Consider the following 25,017-nt stretch of genomic DNA (forward strand, 5'->3'; position numbering starts at 1 on the left):
CACAATTTTGCGTGTTGTGCACGAGGACACATGACTAGTGGTATAATTCAGTGCTACACGAATATTGAGGCAGAACAAGCAGATCGCAGAGCATGATCATGTGCTGGAACACGGTAGAAAATGGCATAGTTTTGGTACCTGCACATGTGACCGCACGACCCGTGGGTACGAGCAGACGAAGCGGAAGTACATCTCTTGCTTTGGTGTGACATAAAGCAAAAAACACGCAGACATTCCGTTTGTGTGTTTTATCTTTCTCTAAACTTCAATTCGTTAATTCAAGCAACAGATCACACAAATAACAGTTGGTGCCTTGAATAATTCTTGAAGTCACGTGTCACAATGAACGCCATCGCACTGTAGACTCAAGTACGTAGGTGCAGAGATGCAAGTACTTCATCCTCCGCCTTGGAGCGCAGGGGCCGCCAGGAGAAGGAGAAGTGGCATTCGGTTTGAAATTTCATATCTTTCCACCACGCATAGCGATGTAATACTTTGCAGACACGATCGTTATCATGCAATGTATGCTCTGCGCTTGTCAGCTCAATATGGCGAGACCTGGTGAGGGGCCCTTTAAATTTCAATTTCAATTACAGATAACACTACAATTACGCAATAACAATTACAATTACATTTCAATTACAGATAACAATGAACTTACCCTATGCTTTTTTTCCTTTATTATCTGTTCCCTCATATTCTTGTGGCTAGTAAAAGATCAGGCCCCGTGATACTGCCTTTTATTTTCTTGTATTTCTTTCTCTAAAAAATACCAGAGGTCAGCAGTTGGCCTAATTAGTAATTATTAGTCAGAAGCTGGTCAACTCATTGGGGATACAATAGCAACATAAGCATATAGAAGGAGATAAACATTAAAAACATTGTTATACAATGTTGTGCATTGTGAAAAGAAAACCAAGTACAATGATCAAATGCAGTAGAGATGTTCTAACATTTAGTGGCATGCAGACAACAAATATGTGATGATAATGAAACTAAGCTCATCTAGTATTGCTTGATAAAGAATTAAGATTATTAGGTACTTTCATATACAGGGGAAAGCTGTTTCAAATTCTGGCTCCCATAGTTGTAAACTGACATCCCCGTACATGATGTGAATCGGAAGTAAATTAAAACTGCGGTATGTTGTGCTTCTGGTTATACAGGATGAATGTGCAAGCTTGCGTGAAAAGGATTATTTTGCTAAATAAATTGTTAACATTGTTTTTAACGCTTGCCTGGAATCAACACGGAATCAACAAATCACATTTCTGTGCAGTGCCCTCATGCTGCATTCCTCAGAATTGGCGCAAGTGACGTGACACTCTCTGTCCCAGGGTTCCAGGTTCAATCGAAGTTCAAGAATGCAAAAGACACCTACAAAAGGGCCAAGAATTCTAAGCCCCGGCCAGGCGTGGATGGCAAACACGGGAACAAGCCCTGGCCATCTTGGAAGCACTTTGACATCATGCACGAACTCCTGGATTCGCCCACTGCTCCATTGGGGTAAGTGTCAACCTGAAGCTGAAGAAGTGAACTACATTGATCAGTTAAGGACGAGACACATAAATACACGAATGTTTATTTTTACTTTAAATGCACAAAATACATCACGAATAAGCATATTCAGTGAAAAGGAGAAATATTTTGCGGAACCTTTTTCAGTAATAGCGGGGCAACCCTAGAAGCAAGCTACACTCTAAGCCACCTATACCTTCTATTGGAACTTGTACAGACAGTTTTTGTTGCATGTAAAACAGGTGAACGCTTCATTTGCTTTACATTGCCCGCACGATATCACTGCAGCCAGGGTTCCTGCATTGGTATGCCTACTCTGACCATGCTTTCAAAAAGAAAGTGAGTCTTTTACCAAGCTGCTTCTTCGTTCTCCTGTGTTCCGGCTCTAATCCTACAAATGATGCTTGTTGCCAGTCATAGAGTGTTGGCAGAAAACATTTAATGAGAAACTTCATACTTAATGTCGAAACTCAAGCAAAAATAATTTTTTTTTTTTGCGTGCTGCCCAGATTCATTCACAAAAAGTTAAAAGTGCCTTGGGATGCCAGTATATAAAATCAGTCCCAAAATGACAAAAATTACGTTTTCTGCACTGGTTTAGTACAAGATAGAAAAGGGCTTTTCTGATTCATTCAGTAAATGAAAGCATGTTGATGTAAGAATGCATTTACTGTTCTCTTGATAACCTCGATAATGAAACATTTGTTTAATTCAGCCATTTTTTTTTCTGTTGGGACCATGTACGTAATTTATAATTAATATTTTGTATATGCTCAGACAACTGAATGCATTCACTTTGCCACAGGGCAGCATTAGCAAGAGCAAGTAGTACAGGATTAATGTTCACAAATTGAGTGGTGCATGGCCTCACTGTTTCCAATTATCTGTCATCACACTTCTGCCACCCACTTCCTTTTGCTTTTTTGGAATCTTGTCAAGCCTACTGAGTCGCTTTAATTCAGTGTATAGGTGGTGACCACTGCCACTTGACTGGCCTCGCCAGTGCAAGAAGTTGGTAGGAGTAGAAAATACACGTTGCAAACCTGTGGAACAGATGCTTACAGATATTGGATAATGTACTTCAACGCCATGTTGATGCTTAATAATTCCACAGATGTCGAAGATGTTGCAGGGTGCACGCAAGTCCTTGAAACCTTTGAAAGCCCTGGAATTTTTTTTCCTTTGAAAACCTTCAAATTTCTTCACACTGCATGGCACGAACTTGTTGCAGTCACGCCCTCTCGTGCCTTCTCCCGTCTTCCTTCCACCCCTTCTTCATTGGCGCTGTCGGACTCGTTTTTCAGAAGAGCGGAAAGGAGACAGGAGAAAGGGGCGAGAGGCTGGCGATGTGGCAAAATCCTGCTGCATCTATTGCGTGGCACAAAGGCAGGTGCGACAGCTCGCTTTTCATTGGGATAGCAACTATATGGACACTCCAGGTGCATTTTTGTTGTCGCCATTGTCGTGATGTTCCGTATAAAGTCCCAGGACGATAACACCATTGCCGTGCATCGTATGCTGTATGTGCGAGTGAAAGCATGCAAGGGAAGCCGTCAATTGCAGCTTAATTTCGCACGCTTAGAGAAAGCAGAGAGCAAATGCGCCATCTTCCATCGCGCGAGAGGCCATGCGGAAATGACAGGGAGGGAAGGAGGGAGGGAGCAAGTAAGCGGCCTTGTGCTCTGGCAGCAACTGCGCATATTGCGACCGGACGCAAGAGAAGCTGAGGATCATGATTCAGTCTCGCGCACGATAGGGAGGAAAGTGGGGAGGCGGCACAGGACGGTAACTTTGACTCCGCCAACAGGGGCGTACTTTGCACGTTTGTGCACACCGTATCTTGAAAGGGACCTCCAGACAGCTCACACTTTGTGTGTGCTGTGTTCTCACCATTCTTGCACTGCTTCTAACATTGAAATTAGGTAATCTTGATGAGGTGGAAACTCATGGAAGGCCTAGTATTTCTCAAAGAAACACTCGTGATTTTTTTCCAGCTGAGCGATTAGTAGAGGTGAAACATTGACCAAAGGCAAACCACTCAGTATTTGGACAGCACTGTTGTGTGGCATACTCGCAGGGCAGTTGGCTGATCGCAGCTATTGCTGTGAGCGGTCAGTGCTATCACATATTTTGGGAGAAAGGGGATTGATACACGCACAGGCCTAACAGCAAGCCACCAGCTGATGTAGTCATCAACAGTTATACCGCAGTATCGATGTTGTCGGTGTATAATCTTCAGTATGCCAAAATTGTGTGCTGCAGCTCTGTTTCTGCTTTCCTCCGCATGAAGGATCACTTTCTCAAGCCATTCTCATATCGAAAACAGTGCGTCTTCGTGGCTGCTGCATCCATTTGCCTAGAAATTATTGAGCAAGACAGTGCGAAGCGAATACACCAGTAGATCACGCTGTTACAGCTCACTGTAACAAAGGCAGCTCTCCAGTCGATTGAGAATGGCTGCTGCGACTGCGGGAAAAGACGAGGAAATATTATACCATGGTGCCAGCAACAAGTAAACTGCCACCGCATCGTAATGGTGATGGGAAGTTAAAGGGCTGGTTTCGGTTTGTACTGGATTCTAACATGCATAAATTTTTTAACCTATTTTCCTCGAAAAAATGTACTATCGGCGTCAAATGAAAGTTGAACAGCGGAGCGCATGACCCAAGCATAAGCGAAGATATAGTGCGCGCCGTCCAGACATCACCATTGACAGGCGCACACACCCGATTTGGCCGCACTGCGCGATCCCCTTCTAGTGAGATAATTTTGCTTCTGTCCTGGTTCTTACATTTGAAAGGGAGGATATAAAAAATAAAAACGAAGCTAAAATATTGCAGTTTACGGCGAGTCTTGTCGCACAGATCGCCGAAGCCACAAGTGCTGTCAGTGCGAATAGCGGTGCGCGTGGTGCAGTTTGCACTGTCATCGCCCGCACCGTGCACCGTCATCGCAAGGTAGATTCGCCTGCGCGGTGCGAGCGATGACGGTGCAAACTGCACCACGCGCACCGCTATTCGCACTGACAGCACTTGTGGCTTCGGCGATCTGTGCGACAAGACTCGCCGTAAACTGCAATATTTTAGCTTCGTTTTTATTTTTTATATCCTCCCTTTCAAATGTAAGAACCAGGACAGAAGCAAAATTATCTCACTAGAAGGGGATCGCGCAGTGCGGCCAAATCGGGTGTGTGCGCCTGTCAATGGTGATGTCTGGACGGCGCGCACTATATCTTCGCTTATGCTTGGGTCATGCGCTCCGCTGTTCAACTTTCATTTGACGCCGATAGTACGTGTTAGAATTGGGGGACTAACAGTATGCCCCGTTATGGAATGCCCTCGGGCCCGGGACACTAAAGGCAAATATAAAGTCAAGCTGAATTGATGGATTAGTGCTTGAGAATCTGTAAGGTGTTAATATTGTTCCGGTAAAGGCAAATATAAAGTCAAGCTGAATTGATGGATTAGTGCTTGAGAATCTGTAAGGTGTTAATATTGTTCCGGTGAAGGGAACAATATGAACTGACATGACATGAACTGACATGAAGAAGTGACATGAGCTAGAGGAAGACGAGGATTGCCTGTTGCCTGAATGCCATATACATACACCAGTTGTAAATATACATTATTTTACACTCGTGGGCCTGCTTTCTTACTGCAACATTTTGGTAGAAGGTGCGGGGTACGATCACGGAACTTCGCAGCGGACGTCATCTACTTGCCGCCACAGTGGCAAGTCAACCGACACAAGTGACAACGCCTCAGCGGCCCATGCCAATGGTCATCTTCCCTCATCCTCGGGACCTGAGTACATTTTGTGGCACGGACAATGCCGACATCGAGGACTGGCTTATGATGTACGAGCGAGTGTGCGACAACAACAGGTGGGATCCAACAATGATGCTAGCAAATGTGATCTTTTATCTGAGAGGAACTGCGAAGCAATGGTATGACACACATGAAGCTGACCTAGCGAGCTGGGATGTCTGCAGAGAAAAAAAATGCGAGACCTGTTTGGCAGACCTGTCGGTCGTCAGCTGGCAGCAAAAAAAGAGCTTGCGTGCCGCGCTCAGACGTCCACAGAATCCCATGTTGTGTACATACAGGATGGGCTGGCCCTCAGTCACAAGGCTGATAACAACATGACCGAGGCAGACAAGATTGGTCACATATTGAAAGGTATTGCAGACAGTGCCTTCAATCTCCTGATGTGTAAGAATTGTGCCATTGTGGATGCAATTATAAAGGGGTGCTGGCGCTTCGAACAAGCGAAGGGTCGCCGTGTCGCTCAACCTTTTGACTGATTGCCCAATACCCCTGCGACATCTTGCGAAGACCCGCCATGGTTAGTTCAGCCCACAGGACCAGAAGATATCACGCGCATCATTCGTCATGAGCTTGAAGCCATGGCTTTGGCTCCAGTTCGTTCCGACTGTCGGGAAAGCGTGCCTGCTATCTCCCTTATACAAGCGGTTATCGTTCGGGAGGAAATAGCAAGTTTTGGCATTACATCTCTCTGCTCGGTCCACCTACCAGATTTCTCCGGCCGCTAACTCCCAGACACAAAGCTTTCCGCAACTTCGTCGCAACCCAGCTGACTGGCGCACAGTAGATGATAAACCCATCTGTTTTAATTGTTCCGGTATTGGACACATCGCCCATCATTGCCGCAACCACTGGTCGTCACCTCCTTGGTGGTCATCACCGAGTCACTACTACCAAGTGCCAGACAACCGTACTTTCTCGCCCTATAGGCCGACTAGGAACATCAACGCCGATAGTGCTCCACCAAGATACAGCCGCACCCCGTCTCCGCAAGGTCGTAGGTACCGTTCGCCTCTCATTCACTGCTCTTTGTCCCCTTCTGCAACCGGTTGCTTTACTTTGGGAAACTATGCTGTGCAGCTTCTGGAGGTGTAGCTGCAACTCTGACCCAGCACACAAATCCTCTGTTGACCCTGCCTACACGTGGAAACCTACAGGACATTGAAGTTGATGGTGTCCCTGTTAGATCTTTCGTTGATACAGGAGTACAGCTTTCATTTATGAGCACTGCTCTCCGCCGAAGGCTCAAAAAGATTCTCTGACACCCACCATACCGTGCACTGTGCGAGTCACCGATGGGAGTACTTCACCTGTCCTTGGAATGTACACAGCACGTGTGACCTTTGGGGGCCATTATATTGTTGTTTTATTTATCATCCTTGAGCATTGTCTGCACGACCTAATTCTTGGCGTCGACTTCCTTTCGAAACACTGCGAAATTTACTGCTCCGCAGGTGTTGTACAATTGGATTTGCCGCTTCCTGCTGACGCAACAACTTGTGCTTCACACTGCTTATGTTCCGCTGAGTTTGCAAGGCTGTCTCCACAAGCGGCTACAAATGTCCTCCTGACGTGCTGTTCTCCCGTACCTGATGGCGAGTACGGCATGCCACCGCTTACTGACATGGTTTTGTCGCGCAATATTGCCCTACCAAGCACCTTAACCTGGATCCGCAAGAACTGCGCTCGCGTGCCCATCCTCAATTTTAGATTTTCGTCGCATGTGCTGCCACACGGTGTCACCATAGCGCATATCGCTCCTTTGGAAAAATGAGATTTCTTTTTTGACCTCTGGTACTATCCTCAGTACCAACGAACCTTTGTCACCCACTTCTTCGTGCCCAATGCCTGCGGACGATATTTGTAAGATAATCGCCCCTGACCTTCCTTCTGAGCAAACAACAGCTCTTCGGCATCTCCTGTCATCTTATCAGAATATCTTTGATTTGGACGGCCGTCCACTGGGCCGGACATCTGTTGTCACGTATCGCATCAACACCGGTGACACCAGCCCCATTCATAGATGGCCATATCGTGTCTGCGCAACAGAAAGGGCCATCATACAGAAAGAGGTAGACAGGATGACGGACAAGCACATCATTAAACCTCCCAGTAGCTCGTGGGCATCACCCTTTGTTTTAGCAAAGAAAAAAGACAACTCGTGGCGCTTCTGCGTTGACTTCCGTCACCTCAACATGATAACAAAGAAGGATGTTTATCCCCTGCCTCGCATTGATGCCGCTCTTGACTGCCTTCACGGATCCCAATACTTTTCATCAATTGACCTCCACTCCGGCTAGTGGCAGATTAGCATCGATGAGATGGACTGCGAAAAAACCGCCTTCGTCACACCGGACGGTCTGTACCAATTTTAAGTCATGCCCTTTGGAATATGCAATGCGCCAGCTACAATCGAGCGCATGGTGGACTCTCTCTTGCGTGGCTTGAAATGGTTTACATGCCATTGTTACCTTGACGATGTGATTGTGTTTTCGCCGAACTTTGAGAGGCACCTACGGTGCCTCACAACCATACTCTCTGTGTTTCACAAGGCTGGCCTTCAACTAAACTCTTCCAAGTGCCATTTCGGTTGCTGTGAAATTAACATGCTCGGCCATCTTGAAAACGCTGCTGGAATTCAACCTGAAGAGCATGGTTGTGGTTGAAGTATGGTTGAAGAGTATGGTTGTGAGGCACCTACGGTGCCTCACAACCATACTCTCTGTGTTTCACAAGGCTGGCCTTCAACTAAACTCTTCCAAGTGCCATTTCGGTTGCTGTGAAATTAACATGCTCGGCCATCTTGAAAACGCCGCTGGAATTCAACCTGATCCACAGAAAGTTCACGCCGTACGAAATTTTCCTGTACCTTGTTCAACAAGCAATGTCCATAATTTTCTGGGCTTATGCTCTTATTTCCTGTGATTTTTGAAAAATTTTGCCGACAGCACTCACCCTCTTACTGGCCTTCTTAAGAACGATGTCTCTTTCTCTTGGGGACCACTACAGGAGAAAGCCTTCTCTACCCTGATCGAGCAGCTTACAACTTGCACGATTCTGTCACACTTTGACCCTTCTGCGCCCACTGAAGTATGAACTGACGCGAGTGGTCATGGCATCGGCGCTGTCCTCGCTCAGCGTCAACAGGGCCAAAACCGTGTGATCGCTTACGCTAGCCGCCTTCTTTCCACGCCCGAGCAAAATTACTCCGTTACTGAAAGGGAATGTTTCGCGCTTGTATGGGCCGTCGCAAAATTTCAACTGTACCTTTTCGGTCGGAGCTTCTGCGTCGTAACCGATCGTCACGGCCTGTGCTGGCTCTCCTCTTTGAAGGACCCAACTTGACGACTTGCACGTTGGGCATTGCGTCTACAAGAATATACATTTTCTATTATGTATAAGTCAGGGCGCCTGCATAAAGATGCTGACTGCCTGTTCCGCGATCCTGTGGATCAACCAGACGATACCAATGCAGACTTGGACATCAATATTCTATCCCTCTCCGGCTTCCTCCATATTGGTGATGAGCAACGCCAAGATCCTGTTCTTCGAACACTTATCGAACGGCTAAGCTCCTTGTCCAATGACCCGTCCCTACAGATGTTCACCTTACGCGATGGAACTTTATGCCATTCTAGCGTTCCCCTGATGGCCTGGAGCTCCTCCTAGTCGTTCCCAAGCACTTTTGACTGGCCGTGCTCATATTGCAGAAAGAAAGCAGGCCCGCGAGTGTAAAATATTGTATATTTACAATTGGTGTATATGGCGTTCAGGCAACGGCCAGTCTTCGTCTTCCTCTAGTTCATGTGGCCTTCTTCTTTCCCTTCACCTTAACAATATTATCGCGAACAGAGCCTTAATAATCTAGAAGTTGAGGTAAATGCAGGGCATGGTTAGGAACTCCCACGGGACATTCAAGTACTTGCCCGATGATGACTCAACCACTAGTTGTGCAGAACATCCTTGTATTGTATTAAAAGATGAAATAAAATGCTACGTGTGCTGTTCTATTTCATTTTTAGAAAAAAGAACGCATTGAAATTGCCCTTGACAACGACGTGGGCGGTCGAAAGGTATCCTTTTCACTCGACTCTGCGCTGCCCATGCTTTCGCGTTTCAGTAGTTTTATTATCCCGTTGTGCTGTGCTGGTTTTGCTGGCTCGTGAAATTCGCACAAAATGCAAGTCGCAGAGAATTCAACTTCCACGTGATGTCGTGGGATGCCCGAGTGGTCTACACCACTTGACCAAAAAGCAGCTGCAGCGGTGAATTTGCCGCTCTGTCTTGGCTTGGCACTGCCGTTTTCAGGCGCCGTTTTGCTCACTAACAGCGGCAGAGGGTGGTGATGGCATATGCAACATCACCACTTCCCTGGTTCAGCGACAGGAGATTTGAATTTTTAAAAAGGTATTGCAATTTTTATATGCAATTTTCTCCTAAAATAAGTCTTGTCATGAAACAATGGTTGCGAGGTTTCTGGAAAGGTATTCAAACAGTCCACGTCGACTTAGTATTTGCCTTTAGTGTCCCTTTAAGGTCTGATAAACGAAGTGAACTAGAGTCGCCGACCGTTTATTCGGACCTCACGGGGACTCTGAAAATGTCCGAATAAACAGGTGTCCGAAAAAGCAGATTAAGAAAAAAAAATGAAATCCTTTATTTCCACACACTTATTCGGGCTCGGCAGTAGGCTTGGAAGAAGTCGCGAATGCGCCGTTGCACGCTGTTCTGTTTACGCGCAGTCAGATAAGCCTGAATCTCGGAGAGGGTCGTACGGTCACTATTGGCGGCTGAAAGCACAGTCACTGCTTGTACAAGCTCCGCATGCGACAGCAGCGTAGCACATGGTGCGTCATCTTCCGACTCAGAGTCATTGTCCGGCGGTGCAGCAGAAACCTGACGAATGATCTTGCCGTCGTCGAGTTCTGCGCATGTCAATACAGCAGTGTCAGCACCTATAAAACTGTCAAATGAGACGGTGTCTGGAACCGCAATGCAACCACTACGCAGGTCTCGGCAGAACATTTTCCGCGTCAGTAGGGAGCACATCGGAAGGTGACAAATCTTAGGCCCCACGGCACCCGCTTGCCGGCATTCCCCAGCGCAGTCTGCACGGGCACTGTCGGCGCCATTAGACCCTTGACGCGATGTTTACGTATGCCGCGTTGGATCACCGAAACCTCGACACAGCACACAAAGCAAACACCACCGTGCCGACACCAGTCACACACTCGCAGCATCTTGCGCGAAGAAACAAACCGGCTGCTGGTTTGTCTTGACGTGGCTTACTAAGCTGAAACCGGAACTGCTGCAGAGCCGCTCGATCTAACCAGACAGAAACGATGATGATGAGCGGGGATTTCCAGTAGCGCCACTTCATGGGGCAGCAAGGAAGCTCCGTTCAAAACAAAAATGGCGTTCAGCAAGTCGAACCATGCACCGGTCAGAGTCGGTGCATGGTGCTCTTGACCGAGCTGGCTAAAGGAGTGTCCGAAAAATCAGACGAGAGGTTGCAAGGTGTCCGAACTTTCAGCAGTTGTTATACATTATGGTCTATGGGGAGAATGGCGGTGCCGCGAAGCTGACCGAATAATCGGGCATGTCAGAATTTTTGGAGTCCGGAAAATCGGTCGGCGACTGTACAAGCAAGGCAGAAGGGCCACAGGAACATTAAGATTTGATTAAAAGTGGGCTCATGCTGAGTCTTGGCTTAGAGCCAACTTCTGGTAAAGGTCTTGTCTCTGTCAGTGATTTATGTAATTGCTGGGTCTTATAACCCAGCATTGTCTGTTCTCTTTTACTCACTTGTTTCGTTCAGTGATTTATTGGCCGGCTATTTGTATTGCAGGCTGCCTGAACGAGACGTGCCTAGCGCTGAGGACAGCGAAAGCATTATGAGCTTTGGCAGCATCACCATTGACTATGAGCCAGACGATGCATGGTTAGTATGGTTATTTGGTTCATATAGATTGCGCACATATGCTGAAACCAAAAGTGAAAACCCTTGGAGATATGTTAGGTGTTTTTATTTTGCCCATCTTAACAGATGGTTTTGAGAAATTTCCAGTGGCAGATAGGACAGTATTATGGTTTAAGTGCTCTTATTGGAAGAGGTGGATGTTACTTGAGAAATATATCTGATAGCTGACTAATCAAGGAAATTTGTCTAAATACTAAGCTTACACTGTGACGTTGGCGTTAGTTACCTGTAGTGTGATTAGGTGATAATGTTGGTTCTATACTTCAACTTCGATGTTTTCTTTGCGCATTCTTACAGAAATGTCTTTTTTTTTTGAGGGGTTCAAACATAAGCTCATCGAAGCCGCAAAAATGATAGCGTGCTTCTTTGGCCGCTTGGGCCCCACGAGCTCAGTACACATTGGCATCGCATGCCACGACGATTCGCGCAATGCTTTGCAATACATAAATGCCAACTACACTTGAGTCTGCCAGATTTCTTAGTGACTTTGCATTGTACGTTCTCCTGTTTAGTAGTTATTTTTTCTTGCGTTTTTTCCCCCAAAACATACGAATGAGGTTATACTGTATTTTGGTACCTAAACCGTCAAATACAGTTGTGGACTGATTTTTGATGCGAAAGTGTCAATGGCCCATTGAGTGAAAAAGCCGGTGATGTCTGTAGCAGTGAAATGGCACCGCTCGTAATGCTGGCTCGTGCTTGCTGGCTCGGGCCTCGACGGAGCGGATACATTACCGTGGGGCATCGCGTTGATGCCCCATTGGTGGCCGCTGCTGCTTCCTTGGTCTCTCATTGCGCATGATGTCGGCGGGGTGCGGTGTTCTTGATGTCTCAGCAATATTCTCCCAATGATTGCAGTCCACAGCCAACATGCTAATGTAGAAACTGAAAAAAAAAAACCTGCACCAATGTAATCTCAAAACTCTATGTTCATACCCTGCAGCGAAACTTGAAAACATTACGCGCAAAGTAAAACTTGAAGCTCAGCAACATTCCATTGGACATTAATGCTTTTGCATTCTCAACTCACAGGAAGTGCTTAGGTGCCCTCCGATTTTTTCAAATGCCAGGTTACTTTGACTCACACAATTAATACGGACTTCTTTGCTGCATTGCCAGCTACCTCTTGGAGCAATGTATAACTGCAACTGAAACTTCAGGTGCCGTATGATGAGCAACACGATTTTTCTGACATGGTGTACATGCCCAGTGCTGGCCATACCTGCCAACTCTCGAATTTGTCGTAAGGTTTATGAATTTGGGCTCATTCTCCAATGTCGCGAATGTTGGGCCAAGTCTTGCAGAAAATAGATTCTGTTCACTACACTGTCTTAAAGGGGTCCTGAACTACGTTATATCGAACTTGAGAAATGCATTTGGATTTAAAATAGAATATTTCAGAAATAATTTGCTGAAATGTGTACTGGAATGTGTTCAGAAGAAGCAGAGTTATTGGCAGTCAATGCTCACTTATGATCCCGTTCCCAGTGCTCCCATTCCTTTTTCAATGCCTTGCACGGAGCAGGGCATGCCCACAAACGCTCCTCTCACTGAACATCACCATGGCGTGCAGTTCTAATTTGATTTGGATGTTCACGTGGACACCACTTCTTCCAATTTCGGTGCTTACGACATGTCAAACATACCATATTTACTCAAATCTGGGCCGGCCTTGATTCTAAGCCGACCCTCTAGTGTCTGAAGCGAGAAAAAATAAAAAAACTAACCTCGAGTGTAGGCCGAACAGAAAAAGCGAGGACAGCGTTCACAAAACGATAACAGCATTTATTTAATATGAACATGTTCACCAGAAAAAAAGAACGCATGTGGATAAAATGGCATGAACAGGCCTGGAGTGCATACGGTATGATCCCGGTGACCAGAACCGGTAATGCACTCTTTCACCAGAGCAGGATTAGCCACCCTGGTGCAGCACTTGGCCACAACCTTCTATATGAATACAACAATTAAACCCCGGCCCTCAGTCCCCGGCAGCCGCGAAGCAACTGACCAAGGCGGTGGTCAGACCTGTGACGCAGCAGAGGGTGCTAAGAATCCCTGGCTCCAGACAGGCCGCCATTGGAATCTGAACCTGGCAACGTTTAACGTTAGAACATTATCTAGTGAGGCGAGTCTAGCAGTGTTGTTGGAGGAATTAGATGGTAGTAAATGGGATGTAATAGGGCTCAGTGTTAGGAGGACAAAAGAAGCATATACAGTGCTAAAAAGCGGGCATGTCCTGTGCTACTGGGGCTTAGGGGAGCGACGAGAACTAGGAGTCAGATTCCTAATTAATAAGGATATAGCTGGTAACATACAGGAATTCTATAGCATCAACGAGAGGGTGGCAGCTCTTGTTGTGAAACTTAATAAGAGGTACAAAATGAAGATTGTACAGGTCTACGCCCGTACATCCAGTCATGATGACCAGGAAGTCCAAAGCTTCTATGAAGACGTGGAGTCGGCGATGGGTAGAGTGGAAACTAAATACACTATACTAATGGGCGACTTTAATGCTAAGGTAGGCAAGAAGCAGGCTGGAGACAAGGCAGTGGGGGAATATGGCATAGGCACTAGGAACAGCAGGGGAGAGTTATTAGTAGAGTTTGCGGAGCAGAATAATATGAGGATAATGAATACCTTCTTCCGCAAGCGGGATAGCCGAAAGTGGACGTGGAGGAGCCCGAATGGCGAGACTAGAAATGAAATAGACTTCATACACTGCGCTAACCCTGGCATCATACAAGATGTGGACGTGCTCGGCAAGGTGTGAAGCAGTGACCATAGGATGGTAAGAACTCAAATGAGCCTAAACTTGTGGAGGGAACGGAGGAAACGGGTACATAAGAAGCCAATCAATAAGTTTGCGGTAAGAGGCAAACTAGGGGAATTCCGGATCAAGCTACAGAACAGGTATTCGGCATTAACTCAGGAAGAGGACCTTATTGTTGAAGCAATGAATGACAGTCTTATGGGCATCATTAAGGAGTGTGCAATAGAAGTCGGTGGTAACTGCGTTAGACAGGGTACCAGTAAGCTATCGCAGGAGACTAAAGATCTGATCAAGAAACCCGATGTATGAAAGCATCTAACCCTACAGCTAGAATAGAACTGGTAGAACTTTCTAAGTTAATCAACAAGCGTAAGACAGCTCACATAAGGAACTATAATATGGATAGAATTGAACATACTCTCAGGAACGCAGGAAGCCTAAAAGCAGTGCAGAAAAAATTAGGAATAGGCAAGAATCAGATGTGTGCATTAAGAGACAAAGCCGGCAATATCATTACTAATATGGATGAGATAGTTCAAGTGGCTGAGGAGTTCTATAGAGATTTATACAGTACCACTACCACCCACGACGATAATGTAAGAGAGAATAGTCTAGAGGAATTTGAAATCCCACAAGTAACGCTGGAAGAAGTAAAGAACGCCTTGGGAGCTATGCAAAGGGGAAAGGCAGTCGGGGAGGATCAGGTAACAGCAGATTTGTTGAAGGATGGTGGGCACATTGTTCTATAAAAACTGGCCACTCTGTATACACAATGCCCAGTGGCGTAGCAACAGGGGGGGCCGGGGGGCCGTGGGCCCCAGGTGCAGAAGGCCAGTGAGGGGGGGGGTGTCGTATACGTCTGAAGACACCCCTCTTTCCGCCGGCTACACCCGGGGAGGGGGGTGACAGCAGACCTATGGGCCCCGGGTGCCAGACGACCTAGCTAAGCCACTGACAATGCCTCATGACCTCGAGCGTACTGGAATCTTGGAAGAACACTAACATAATCCTAATCCATAAGAAAGAGGACGTCAAAGACTTGAAAAATTATATACCGATCAGCTTACTGTCCATTGCCTACAAAGTATTTACTAAGGTAATCGCACATAGAATCAGGAACACCTTAGGCTTCTGTCAACCAAAGGACCAGGCAGGATTCCGCAAAGGCTACTTAACAATAAACCATATTCACACTATCAATCAGGTGATAGAGAAATGTGCTGAATATAACCAACCCTAATATATAGCTTTCATTGATTACGAAAAAGCGTTTGATTTGGTCGAAACCTCGGCAGTCACGGAGGCACTACGGAATCAGGGTGTAGACGAGCCATATGTAAACATACTTAAAGATATCTATAGTGGCTCCACAGCCACCGTAGTCCTCCATAAAGAAAGCAACAAAATCCCAATGAAGAAAGGCGTCAGGCAGGGAGATACGATCTCTCCAATGCTATTCACAACGTGTTTACAGGAGGTATTCAGAGACCTGGAGTGGGAAGAATTGGGGATAAGAGTTAATGGAGAATACCTTAGTAACTTGAGATTTGGTGATGATATTGCCTTGCTTAGTAACTCAGGTGGATGGATGGATGGATGGAGTAACTTTATAGAAAGGTCCTGCGAGCTACGGGGCGCAAGGTCCCATAGAGCGGGCTACTCCCACGTTGGGACCGGGAGTTGTAACTCCCTGGCCGCATCGTGGGCTCGCTGGACGGCCCAGAGCTGCTCCGCCAGGTCCGTGCTGCGTAATGCGTCTTGTAGCCTGGCGGAGTCTTGATCCTTGTTTGCGTGGGTCCGACCACACGGCCAGAGCAAGTGATGTACGCCTAGTGTGCTATGGCAATTTTCGCAATGTGATGTTTTGTATAGGTCAGGCATGTAGTGATGTAGTCTGTTCTGCATGGGGTACGTGTTTGTTTGAAGCATTCTGAACGTCAGGGCTTGAGGCCTGGTGAGCTTATTGTGAGGTGTGCTGTATATTCTGCGGTCTAGATAAAAGTGCTTTATGATCTCGTTATATGTGGAGGGAGGGTCCCGATTCTCGCTGGGATGGTCACGACCAGAATAGGTGGCGTCGCGGAAGGTTAGGTCTCGCGCGCTCCTGTGAGCCATCTCATTGAGATTGCAAGGGGCGTCCTCGATCTCTCCGAGGTGTGCCGGGAACCAGCATATGGTGTGATGCTGCAGCGGTGCGGATCGATTGATTATTTGTAGGGCTTGTCTTGCAACTGTTCCTTTCTGAAAGGCTTTGACGGCTGAGCGTGAATCGCTGTAGACGTGGGTGGTGGTCGGGTCTGTGAGCGCAAGTGCGATGGCAACCTGTTCTGCTATCTCGGACTTGTGGGTCTTGACTGTGAGAGCGTTTCTCACTTGACCTTGCTTGTTGATCGCGGTGGCAACGAAGGCCTTCCTGGTTGGGTACTGTGCCGCGTCAACGAAACAGGCTAGGATTTTCTTGTCACGTATTTCGCGCAGGATGAACGATCCGCGTGCCAGCCTTCTGGGTTGATGGTGCGTGGGGTTCATGTTCCGCGGCAGTGGGCGAACCGTGTAGGAGTTGCGTGTGTCCGTCGGAACGCTTTGATAAAGAGTCTCGATTACTGTGGTGTCATGGCCTAGTTTGGCTAGGATTTCTCTACCCTGTTTGGTTCCAGAGAGTCTTGTCCATTGAGCCCGTTCTTGAGCTTCGGCGATTTCTTCAAGTGTGTTGTGTACCCCCAGTTGCAGCAGGAGGTCTGTCTCGGTGTTCTTGGGGATTCCCAGCGCTTGTTTAACTAGCTTCCTCAGTTGTACGTTGAGTTTGTCCTTCTCCGCTACCTTCCATCTGTGCATGGCCGCCTCGTAGGTGAAGTGGCATAGCGCAAAGGCGTGTGTTAGCTTGAGGAGATTTTCTTCCTTAAGGCCGTGTTGTCTGTTGGCTACGCGTCGTATGAGATTCAAGGCATTATTCGACTTTGTCACGATCTTCTCCACTGTAGCTGCGTTAGAGCCGTTGCTCTCAATGAACATCCCAAGGACTCTGATTTTGCTGACGTGTGGAATGGTTCCTCCGTCTTTTGTTCTTAGAGTAACGACGTGTGTGTCTCTGATTTCGTTCTTTGGTTTGGGACCGCTCCTCGATGGTTTGTAGACGAGGAGCTCTGACTTCGCAGGCGAACATCGCAGGCCAGTGGGAGCGAGGTATTCCTCAATCACGTCGATCGCTTCCTGCAGAGCGCTTTCAATTGATCCCAGGCTACCTCCGGGGACCCAGAGCGTTACGTCATCGGCGTATATCGTGTATTTGATGTTCTCGATTTGATCCAATTTCTTGCCTAGGCCGGCTAGCGCAAGGTTAAAAAGCGTCGGAGAGATGACAGAACCTTGCGGGGTGCCCCTGCCTCCGAGTTTGTATTTCTGGGACTTGATTTCCCCTAGACGGAGGGTGGCCGTTCTGTCACTCAGGAATGATTTTGTATAAGCGTAGAGTCTCGTGCCGAGGTCGAGGTTGGAGATCGTGTCCAGTATGTAGTCACGTGATAAATTATCGAATGCCTTTTCGAGGTCTAGCCCTAGGATTACTCTCGCGTCTCTCGTGTCTGCGTCAATGATCTGATGCTTGAGGAGCTTCATGGCGTCTTGGGTGGATAGCCCGGGTCTAAAGCCGATCATTGCTGCGGGGTAGACATCTTTATCTTCGAGATGTTTCAAGAGCCTGTTTAGGACCGCGTGCTCGGCTACCTTGCCGACGCAAGACGTCAGCGAGATAGGTCTGAGGTTATTGATGTTGGGCGCCTTGCCAGGCTTTGGGATGAGCACGATAAGGGCCGTTTTCCAGTCTTCTGGTAGTGCTCCATTCTTCCAGATGTTGTTGATTTCCTCTGTGAGGGTTTCGATTGAGGTTTCGTCGAGGTTTCTTAGTGCCTTGTTTGTTACGCCATCCGGCCCCGGCGCTGACTTGCTGTTTAGGTTCTGAAGGGCCGTGCGTATCTCTTCGGTTGAGAAGTCCCGATCAAGCTCTGGGTTGGCTTTGCCGCGATATGCATCGGCGGTCGTGCCTCTAATATTTTTGGCCAGCGGGAGCCCCGGACCAATTGCAATGCATGCTCACTGACCTAGAGAGGCAAAGCAGTAGGGTGGGTCTAAATATTAATCTGCAGAAAACTAAAGTAATGTTTAACAGTCTCGGAAGAGAACAGCAGTTTACGATAGGTAGCGAGGCACTGGAAGTGGTAAGGGAATACATCTACATACTTAGGGCAGGTAGTGACTGCGGATCCGGATCATGAGACTGAAATAATCAGAAGACTAAGAATGGGCTGGGGTGTGTTTGGCAGGCATTCTCAGATCATGAACAGCAGGTTGCCATTATCCCTCCAAGAAAAAAGTGTATAATAGCTGTGTCTTACCAGTACCCACTTACGGGGCAGAAACATGGAGCATTACGAAAAGGGTTCTGCTTAAATTGAGGACGACGCAACGAGCTATGGAAAGAAGAATGATGGGTATAACGTTAAGGGATAAGAAAAGAGCAGATTGTGTGAGGGAACAAACGCGAGTTAATGACATCTGAGTTGAAATCAAGAAAAAGAAATGGGCATGGGCAGGACATGTAATGAGGAGGGAAGGTAACCGATGGTCATTAAGGATTACGAACTGGATTCCAAGGGAAGGGAAGCATAGCAGGGGGCGGCAGTAAGTTGGATGGGCAGTTGAGATTAAGAAGTTTGCAGGGACAACATGGCCACAATTAGTACATGACCGGGGTAGTTGGAGAAGTACGGGAGAGGCCTTTGCCCTGCAGTGGGCATAACCAGACTGATGTTGATAATGATGATGATGAACCTCGCTCTACGTCACCGCCACTAGCCTCGTCCCTATGGGGAACCAGCGCTGGAGTTTTCACGACACCTACAGCGCCGCCCTGGTGGTCAGAACGTTCACAACTCAGAACGTTCACAACTCAGCCGTTCCCGCGGACGAAACCTACTATTGGTAGTGGCATTGCATGCGCTGAAAGTCGAAGAAAAACAAAAGGCACCGACCGTACTGTTGCGTATATTAGTGCCACAACTAGGTCAGGATGAGGGAGGATGCACAGTCGAACCTCGATATATCGAACAGTGTGGTGATCGCAAAATTGTTCGATATAGCCAGAATTCGATATATAAAATCACGTAGAAAACGCGTAAAAAACTAGCACAAATCAATCAATGAACCAATCGTGGTGCCATAGATACTCAGATGATGCTTCACATAACGTATTTATTTCGTTCGCTGAAAGTACTGAAGCAGCGTAGCCTGCTTCATATTGGCAACCGCGTGCTTCACCATGGCGTCCTCAACATAGTCCAAATGGTCCACAAGAGACAGTCCAGTGCCTTATATTGCGCCGCAGTAGCGGCGTACAACGGCCAAAGCAGCTACAGCCTCAGTTGCAGTCGGGAGTGGGGCAACATCAGCGCTTGCTGGATCAGCCTCAGCAGCATCTTCTTTGGCCGCTCAGCAGTCACTTCTGCCGCGATCTCACGTCTGTTAACTCCGCCACTGTTTCGGTGCTGTCGTCACCGCCAACGAAGTCCGCAATGCACATGCTGTGTGGCTCAGCACCGACAGAGCGCTCCAACTGGCTCCACGGCCACCTCGATCACGGGCGCACGGCAGGGGCAAGCCCCGCCGAGCGCGCATGATCGAGGCGGCCGTGCTGGCTCCAAGCCACCGCGTGCATACGCCGCTACGTTCAAATGGCGCCCTCGGCGCAACTGATGTGGGCAGCTGTCGTACGCAGCAGTCTGGAACGCCCATCGCGCCGCCACCATCTTCGAGAGTGTTGCGGGAAAGCTCGCCTCCTGTCAACTGAGCGCACTTGGTCTGGGGCGGCGGAGTTCGATATATCCATTTTACACCCGGCCCCGTTCGAAATAAAAAATTAAAAATGCATGCGATTTTCCACGTGATATAGAAAGTGTTCGATATACGCAATAATTCGATATATCCGTGTTCGATATATCGAGGTTTGACTGTATCCTTCTGCGTCTTTCCATCTAAACCCTACGAACAAGAACGGAGGCGGCGTTGGATACAAGCAGTCAGGCGAGCGGAGTAAGTTCCTGTCTTGTCGCCCTGTCAAGCGGTGTCGGGCTGGTTGCTAAACCGAATTTCGCGTGTGTGCTTGGTTTATTCTATAGTGAAGATGGTCAGGCGTGGCAGCCAGTACCAAACAGCAGAATGTGCAGTCAGCATTTCGTAGGAAACAAAATGAGCAATAGCATGCACCATCCGGCATATGTACCAACCATTTTTCCTTCGCAGTACCACCACCAAGCCCCTTCCAATGCCACCGCTTGAAGCGAACGATACGAAAAGTAAATGTTATCCATTCATTGCCAAGAATTGTGTGGGAGGGAAGCTTCCTTGTAATGCGAGTTGTGTGCGCATACTGCCGGTGCACGCGCGACTAAGCTGCCTATGTGTTTTTAAAAATGCGCATGCGGATGTGGACTCGGCGCTGAGATGCATCCGGTAAATTTATGTAATTAGTGCTGAATGTAGCCAGCGTTGTTACGGATCCAGCAGCGGAGCCTGTTTATTAAACAGTGCCAATAAATATACACTGTAACAGTAAGAAAAAGCACACTGATCTAAACACCCTTCTGACTGATGTCAGCTATTGGCCAATAGCACCCGCATTTGGGTATCTGCCATATTACGAAATAAAGCATCCAGAAAAGAGTGAGGAGCAGGCTTCTGTTGAAAAGAGAGAATTTTAGAGAAAGGTGACTTTGCGCTCCGCTTGCGAGCTCCATGCGCTGTGCATGACTGCGAAACTTGGCAGAGATGTTCAGAGCATCATATGCTATCCACGGGCTATGTTTTTTCGCTACGCCCGTGGGGTGGTTCAGGGCTCCTTTAAAGGTGTTGGCGGATGGGGTAAGCGAGAATGTGTGTACAAAAATTGCGATCGGGCCTGTGGCACCATTTTGTGGCAATACAAGGCACTGAATAGAGAACTATGTGCTTCAACCAAGTTTGTTCAGACAAATTCCCAAAGCTGGCTAAATTGGCACAGCAAGGCCGCTGAAAAAGTCACTGCGGTCATAGAGCAGTGTATTGCTTTTAGGTCTTTGCTGTACCTAGCTCAGGGAAAACATAAACAAAAGTGCGTGCTGCCCTTCTTCCCACCCTTTGCCTCATCCAGGAGCAATTTTACGTATTTCAGTGTTCACAGGTTGTCATGTGGGCCATGAACAAAGTGGCTGCCAGTCGACTCTGCAGTAAACCACAAGTTTGGTTCCCAACTGCCGACGGAGTGGCGCTGGTTAGGCCTGTAGTTCTAGGCGGTATGGCTTTGATTAAAATTTATCGATGGCTGGCAGTTGTGGCTGATGTAGCAAATTTGGAATATGCACGTGTATTTTGGCACGTGATTTGACTTATTTGGAGTGCAGCAGGAAGCCAACAAGGCGATTCCATTTAGTCGCATGCCGGATATTATTGATAGTGCAAAGCGTGTGTACGTAACTTGTTGTTCCTGTGCCACATTTTGGCATATAAGGTCATCAGAATGCCATCAAAATTCCCAGGAAACTCATTTCTGGCTTGGCAGAGACGTCATGGCTGAGTGGCTTTTGCAGAAACCTGCTTGCAATTTTTTTGTTGATGTCAGCCTGTAACCTCTTAACAAATATTGGATATAGTGAAGGTATTTTCTTGTCAGGTGCTACAAGAGGGTAGGCCATGTTATGTTTTTGCGGCTGGCACTGCGTTTTCACAGTAGCAGAACCAGTCTGGTTCTTCATTGACATAATTTTCTCACTTATGTATTCTTACAGGTCATTAAAAATTATGGCTCCTAGGATGAATACGTATTCACATGCAAAAGCAAAGAAAACAGAAGAAAGCTGAAGCCAGTCATATACAGGGTGTTCCAGCTAAGTTTATCAAGCTGTTTTACAAAAAAAAGAAAGGAACACGGTGCAAGATACAATGATAAAACCTACAATGCTTGGTCGTCAAATGTCTGATGACCAAACATGTTAGGTCTTATAATTGTATCTTGCACCATGCTTTTTTAATCTTTGTTCAACTGAACAGCTTGGCTGAAGTTAGCTGGGACACCCCATATAAGTGCCGCTTAAACACCTTCCAGCAACGTGTGCTGGCTACGTTGACTGTTTATCGGATGGTGTCTCATCCTGAACGATAGCTGATGCATCTTTTTTCGGACAGCCTAAATGATTTCCTGCATGAGCCATCTGCTCCAAGTAAAAATGACACTTTGGACTTATTCGAGCAATAATCTTCTATTTTGACCTGACCTAATGTTTGTCATTCATGCTGCACAGCATCTGCAGGTACACTGCATAATTGTTTGTGCTTTCCTCTGAATGCAGTGAAGAGAAGCCAGTCAAAAGTCAAATCACTGAAACCACATGCAACGGGTGCGTATTGCTGTCATTCTTATTTGACATTATTTCCTCCCCTGATAAACGTGTTGGCCTTGGATACTTCGAGCGATTGCAGTCATGGACTGATTTTCCGAATGCCCAATTTTTCGGACTTCCTGAACTCTCCCACGCCTCCACCTTCGAGGCGGAGGCATGGGAGAGTGAAAACCAGGTGCGGATTGGAAGAGGGTGGCGGAGGTGGCACTACTCGAACCGGTCGATTGTGGTCCAGCAACGGATGTCTTTGATTGAAGCCGGTTCGGGCTGTAGCCTAAGGCAGCCCTTGTTTGACCTCCTGCTTGTATATAGTGGAAAAGCTAAATCTCTTGGGTACCTTAGCTGTGGGATGGGTAACCCAGGGTGTCTACCAACCGGGAAAACCGGGAAAACCGGGAATTCTCAGGGAATTTGAACAGTCTGGAAAAACTCAGGGAAAACTCAGGGAATTTGTGCTTCCATCAGGGAAAATTAGCTGTAACTTTATTGAAAGGGAACGAAAGTCGTGTTAATGCTGGCTCCAGTAACAGAGGAATCGCAACGAATCGTCATTGACGCCGTGTCATCGGCACGATGTATTGCCAGAGTAGTTAACGACCGATTTTCTAGACGCCCGATTTTCCGGACATGCCCGATAATTTGCACGGTTTTGCGGTACCACCACGTACTCCATATAGTCAATGTATACTGCCCTGACTGCAGGTCTGAAATGGCATTAATCAAAGCCGCCACCGCCGCTATTTTGATTATCTCGCCGCCTCGAACCGGTACTCTCGCAGGCAGATCCGCTGGCAGCCGTAACCACCACCGCGGCAACGTTAGGCCTAGCTGCTTCTATGTTCGCTATTAAGCTTCTTGCCGTGCGGTGCCGTGTTTTTCATTGAAATAATTCGCCGCTATCATCAATGGCACCGACTCCGCCTTTGTAATCCTCGCGATTGGCTTTGAAACTCGCAGAGCACAGCGCGTTGCGTAATGCCAGTCTCCGAAAGTTAGCTTCGCCTCAGTACAATAGTGTTAGGCGGTGAAGCATAACAAGCGTGGGAAGGGGGCAATTGTCACCGGACATAGTATGTATTCCTTAATTACACATGCGTGCACCCCGTCTCCTGTCACAGTACAAGCCCTGATATGTCTAATAAGCGTACTGGCAGGCCTTCAGGGCTTTTTCAGACTTGCCTGTGGTAATTTTAGCCCTTAAAGGCAGTTAAAGACATGCATTAATTTTTTTCAGACTGCCCGTTTTTTTTTTCGTTTTTTTTTGCGACCCCTCGGAAATCCGAAAAATCAAATGTTGACTGTACAACTGACCAAGAGGATGCTACAGATGATCCATGTGGTGAAAGCGTGGTAGAAGGAGGATGAGAACAGAAAGGACCGACGCACTGAGGAATTAACGGGAAAGGAATTGCCGGCGCCTTTTTGAAGGAGCTTGAGCTAAAATAACTAAGTGTTGGCTGACGCTGAGACACAGGTGACCCTCATCCAAACCAAAATAAATTGTTTAAGCAGTGAAACCCAACACTGAGATGTTGTGTACGGGCTGATAGTATGTCAGGACAGTTGAGGTTGACTTTCCAGCTGCTGAGAGAGAACCTTAATAATTAGTTGTGACAAAGTTCAGGACCTCATACAGATGAGCTTGCTATCAGTTGATGGAAATACAGTAGCTGATATTAAAAAAATATTTACTTATGTATGCATCTCCTTTTCGTTCGTATTTGAAAATGTTCGACTCAATTTGGAATGGGCTTTACCATTTCTTTCTCTGTGCATTTTACACCTTCCTTCTGTTTTCTTTTTAAATAAAATAGATATTACTCCTTACTATTCAAACTGGATTAAGTCTTTTTTTTGTTTCAGTATGCTTACTAGAGAGAGACAGCATCGGGCAACGTGGTGTCGGCCTGTCTTGACATAAAACAAAGTTCTGGCTCATTCAGGGAATTTCGCAAAGGTGCTCAGGGAAAACCTGGAAAACTCAGGGAATTTGGAAATGTCAACTTGGTAGACACCCTGGTAACCTGTTTACGTCGTGGCTGTGCCATTTTACCCATGTCAGCGTGTCAGCGCCTGAAGGTCAAATATGGTGCCATACTTCTGGTAATCTTTTTGCTGTTAACCCTGGGGGAGAAATGATAATGCCAAACCTGCGGTGTCTTCTGTGCCGTCTATTGTCGTAGTGGATGGGCACCACCCGTTGCTTCAGCTACTTCCCCCGGCTACCATGTGCTACCATGGTGACTCAGTAGCTATGGCAAGGTGCTGGTGAGCGTGCGGCTGTGGGTTAAATTCCACACCACAACAAACACTTGCTGGTGGGAGTGCAACAAAAAAAAGAAAAAAGAAAACGCACGTTGTGCAGTGCCTATTAGGTCGTGTTGTGGAAATAAACCAGTTGTTAGTCTGCGCTCGTATTGTGTACTTCCTCTCATCTTTCGTCCGGGTTGCGCTGCCCATCCATAGGAACATAGTCAAAACTAACTTGGAACCCTT

General features: G+C 47.2%; 2 protein-coding genes across 2 annotated transcripts in view; both read left to right on the top strand.

The window, feature by feature from the left end:
* LOC135916293 (ninjurin-1-like) overlaps positions 1-25,017 on the top strand; it is a 126,593-nt gene that overhangs the window by 40,102 nt on the left and 61,474 nt on the right. The window lies entirely within an intron of this gene.
* LOC135916291 (uncharacterized) overlaps positions 1-25,017 on the top strand; it is a 34,673-nt gene that overhangs the window by 4,470 nt on the left and 5,186 nt on the right. The window contains exons 2-4 of the mRNA XM_065449620.2: positions 1,338-1,506; positions 11,191-11,283; positions 22,471-22,518. Of these exons, the coding sequence (XP_065305692.1) occupies positions 1,338-1,506; positions 11,191-11,283; positions 22,471-22,518 (310 nt within the window). The remainder of the gene's footprint in view (positions 1-1,337; positions 1,507-11,190; positions 11,284-22,470; positions 22,519-25,017) is intronic.

Source organism: Dermacentor albipictus, chromosome 6 (genome assembly GCF_038994185.2).
Source record: "Dermacentor albipictus isolate Rhodes 1998 colony chromosome 6, USDA_Dalb.pri_finalv2, whole genome shotgun sequence".
Classification (NCBI taxonomy): domain Eukaryota; kingdom Metazoa; phylum Arthropoda; class Arachnida; order Ixodida; family Ixodidae; genus Dermacentor; species Dermacentor albipictus.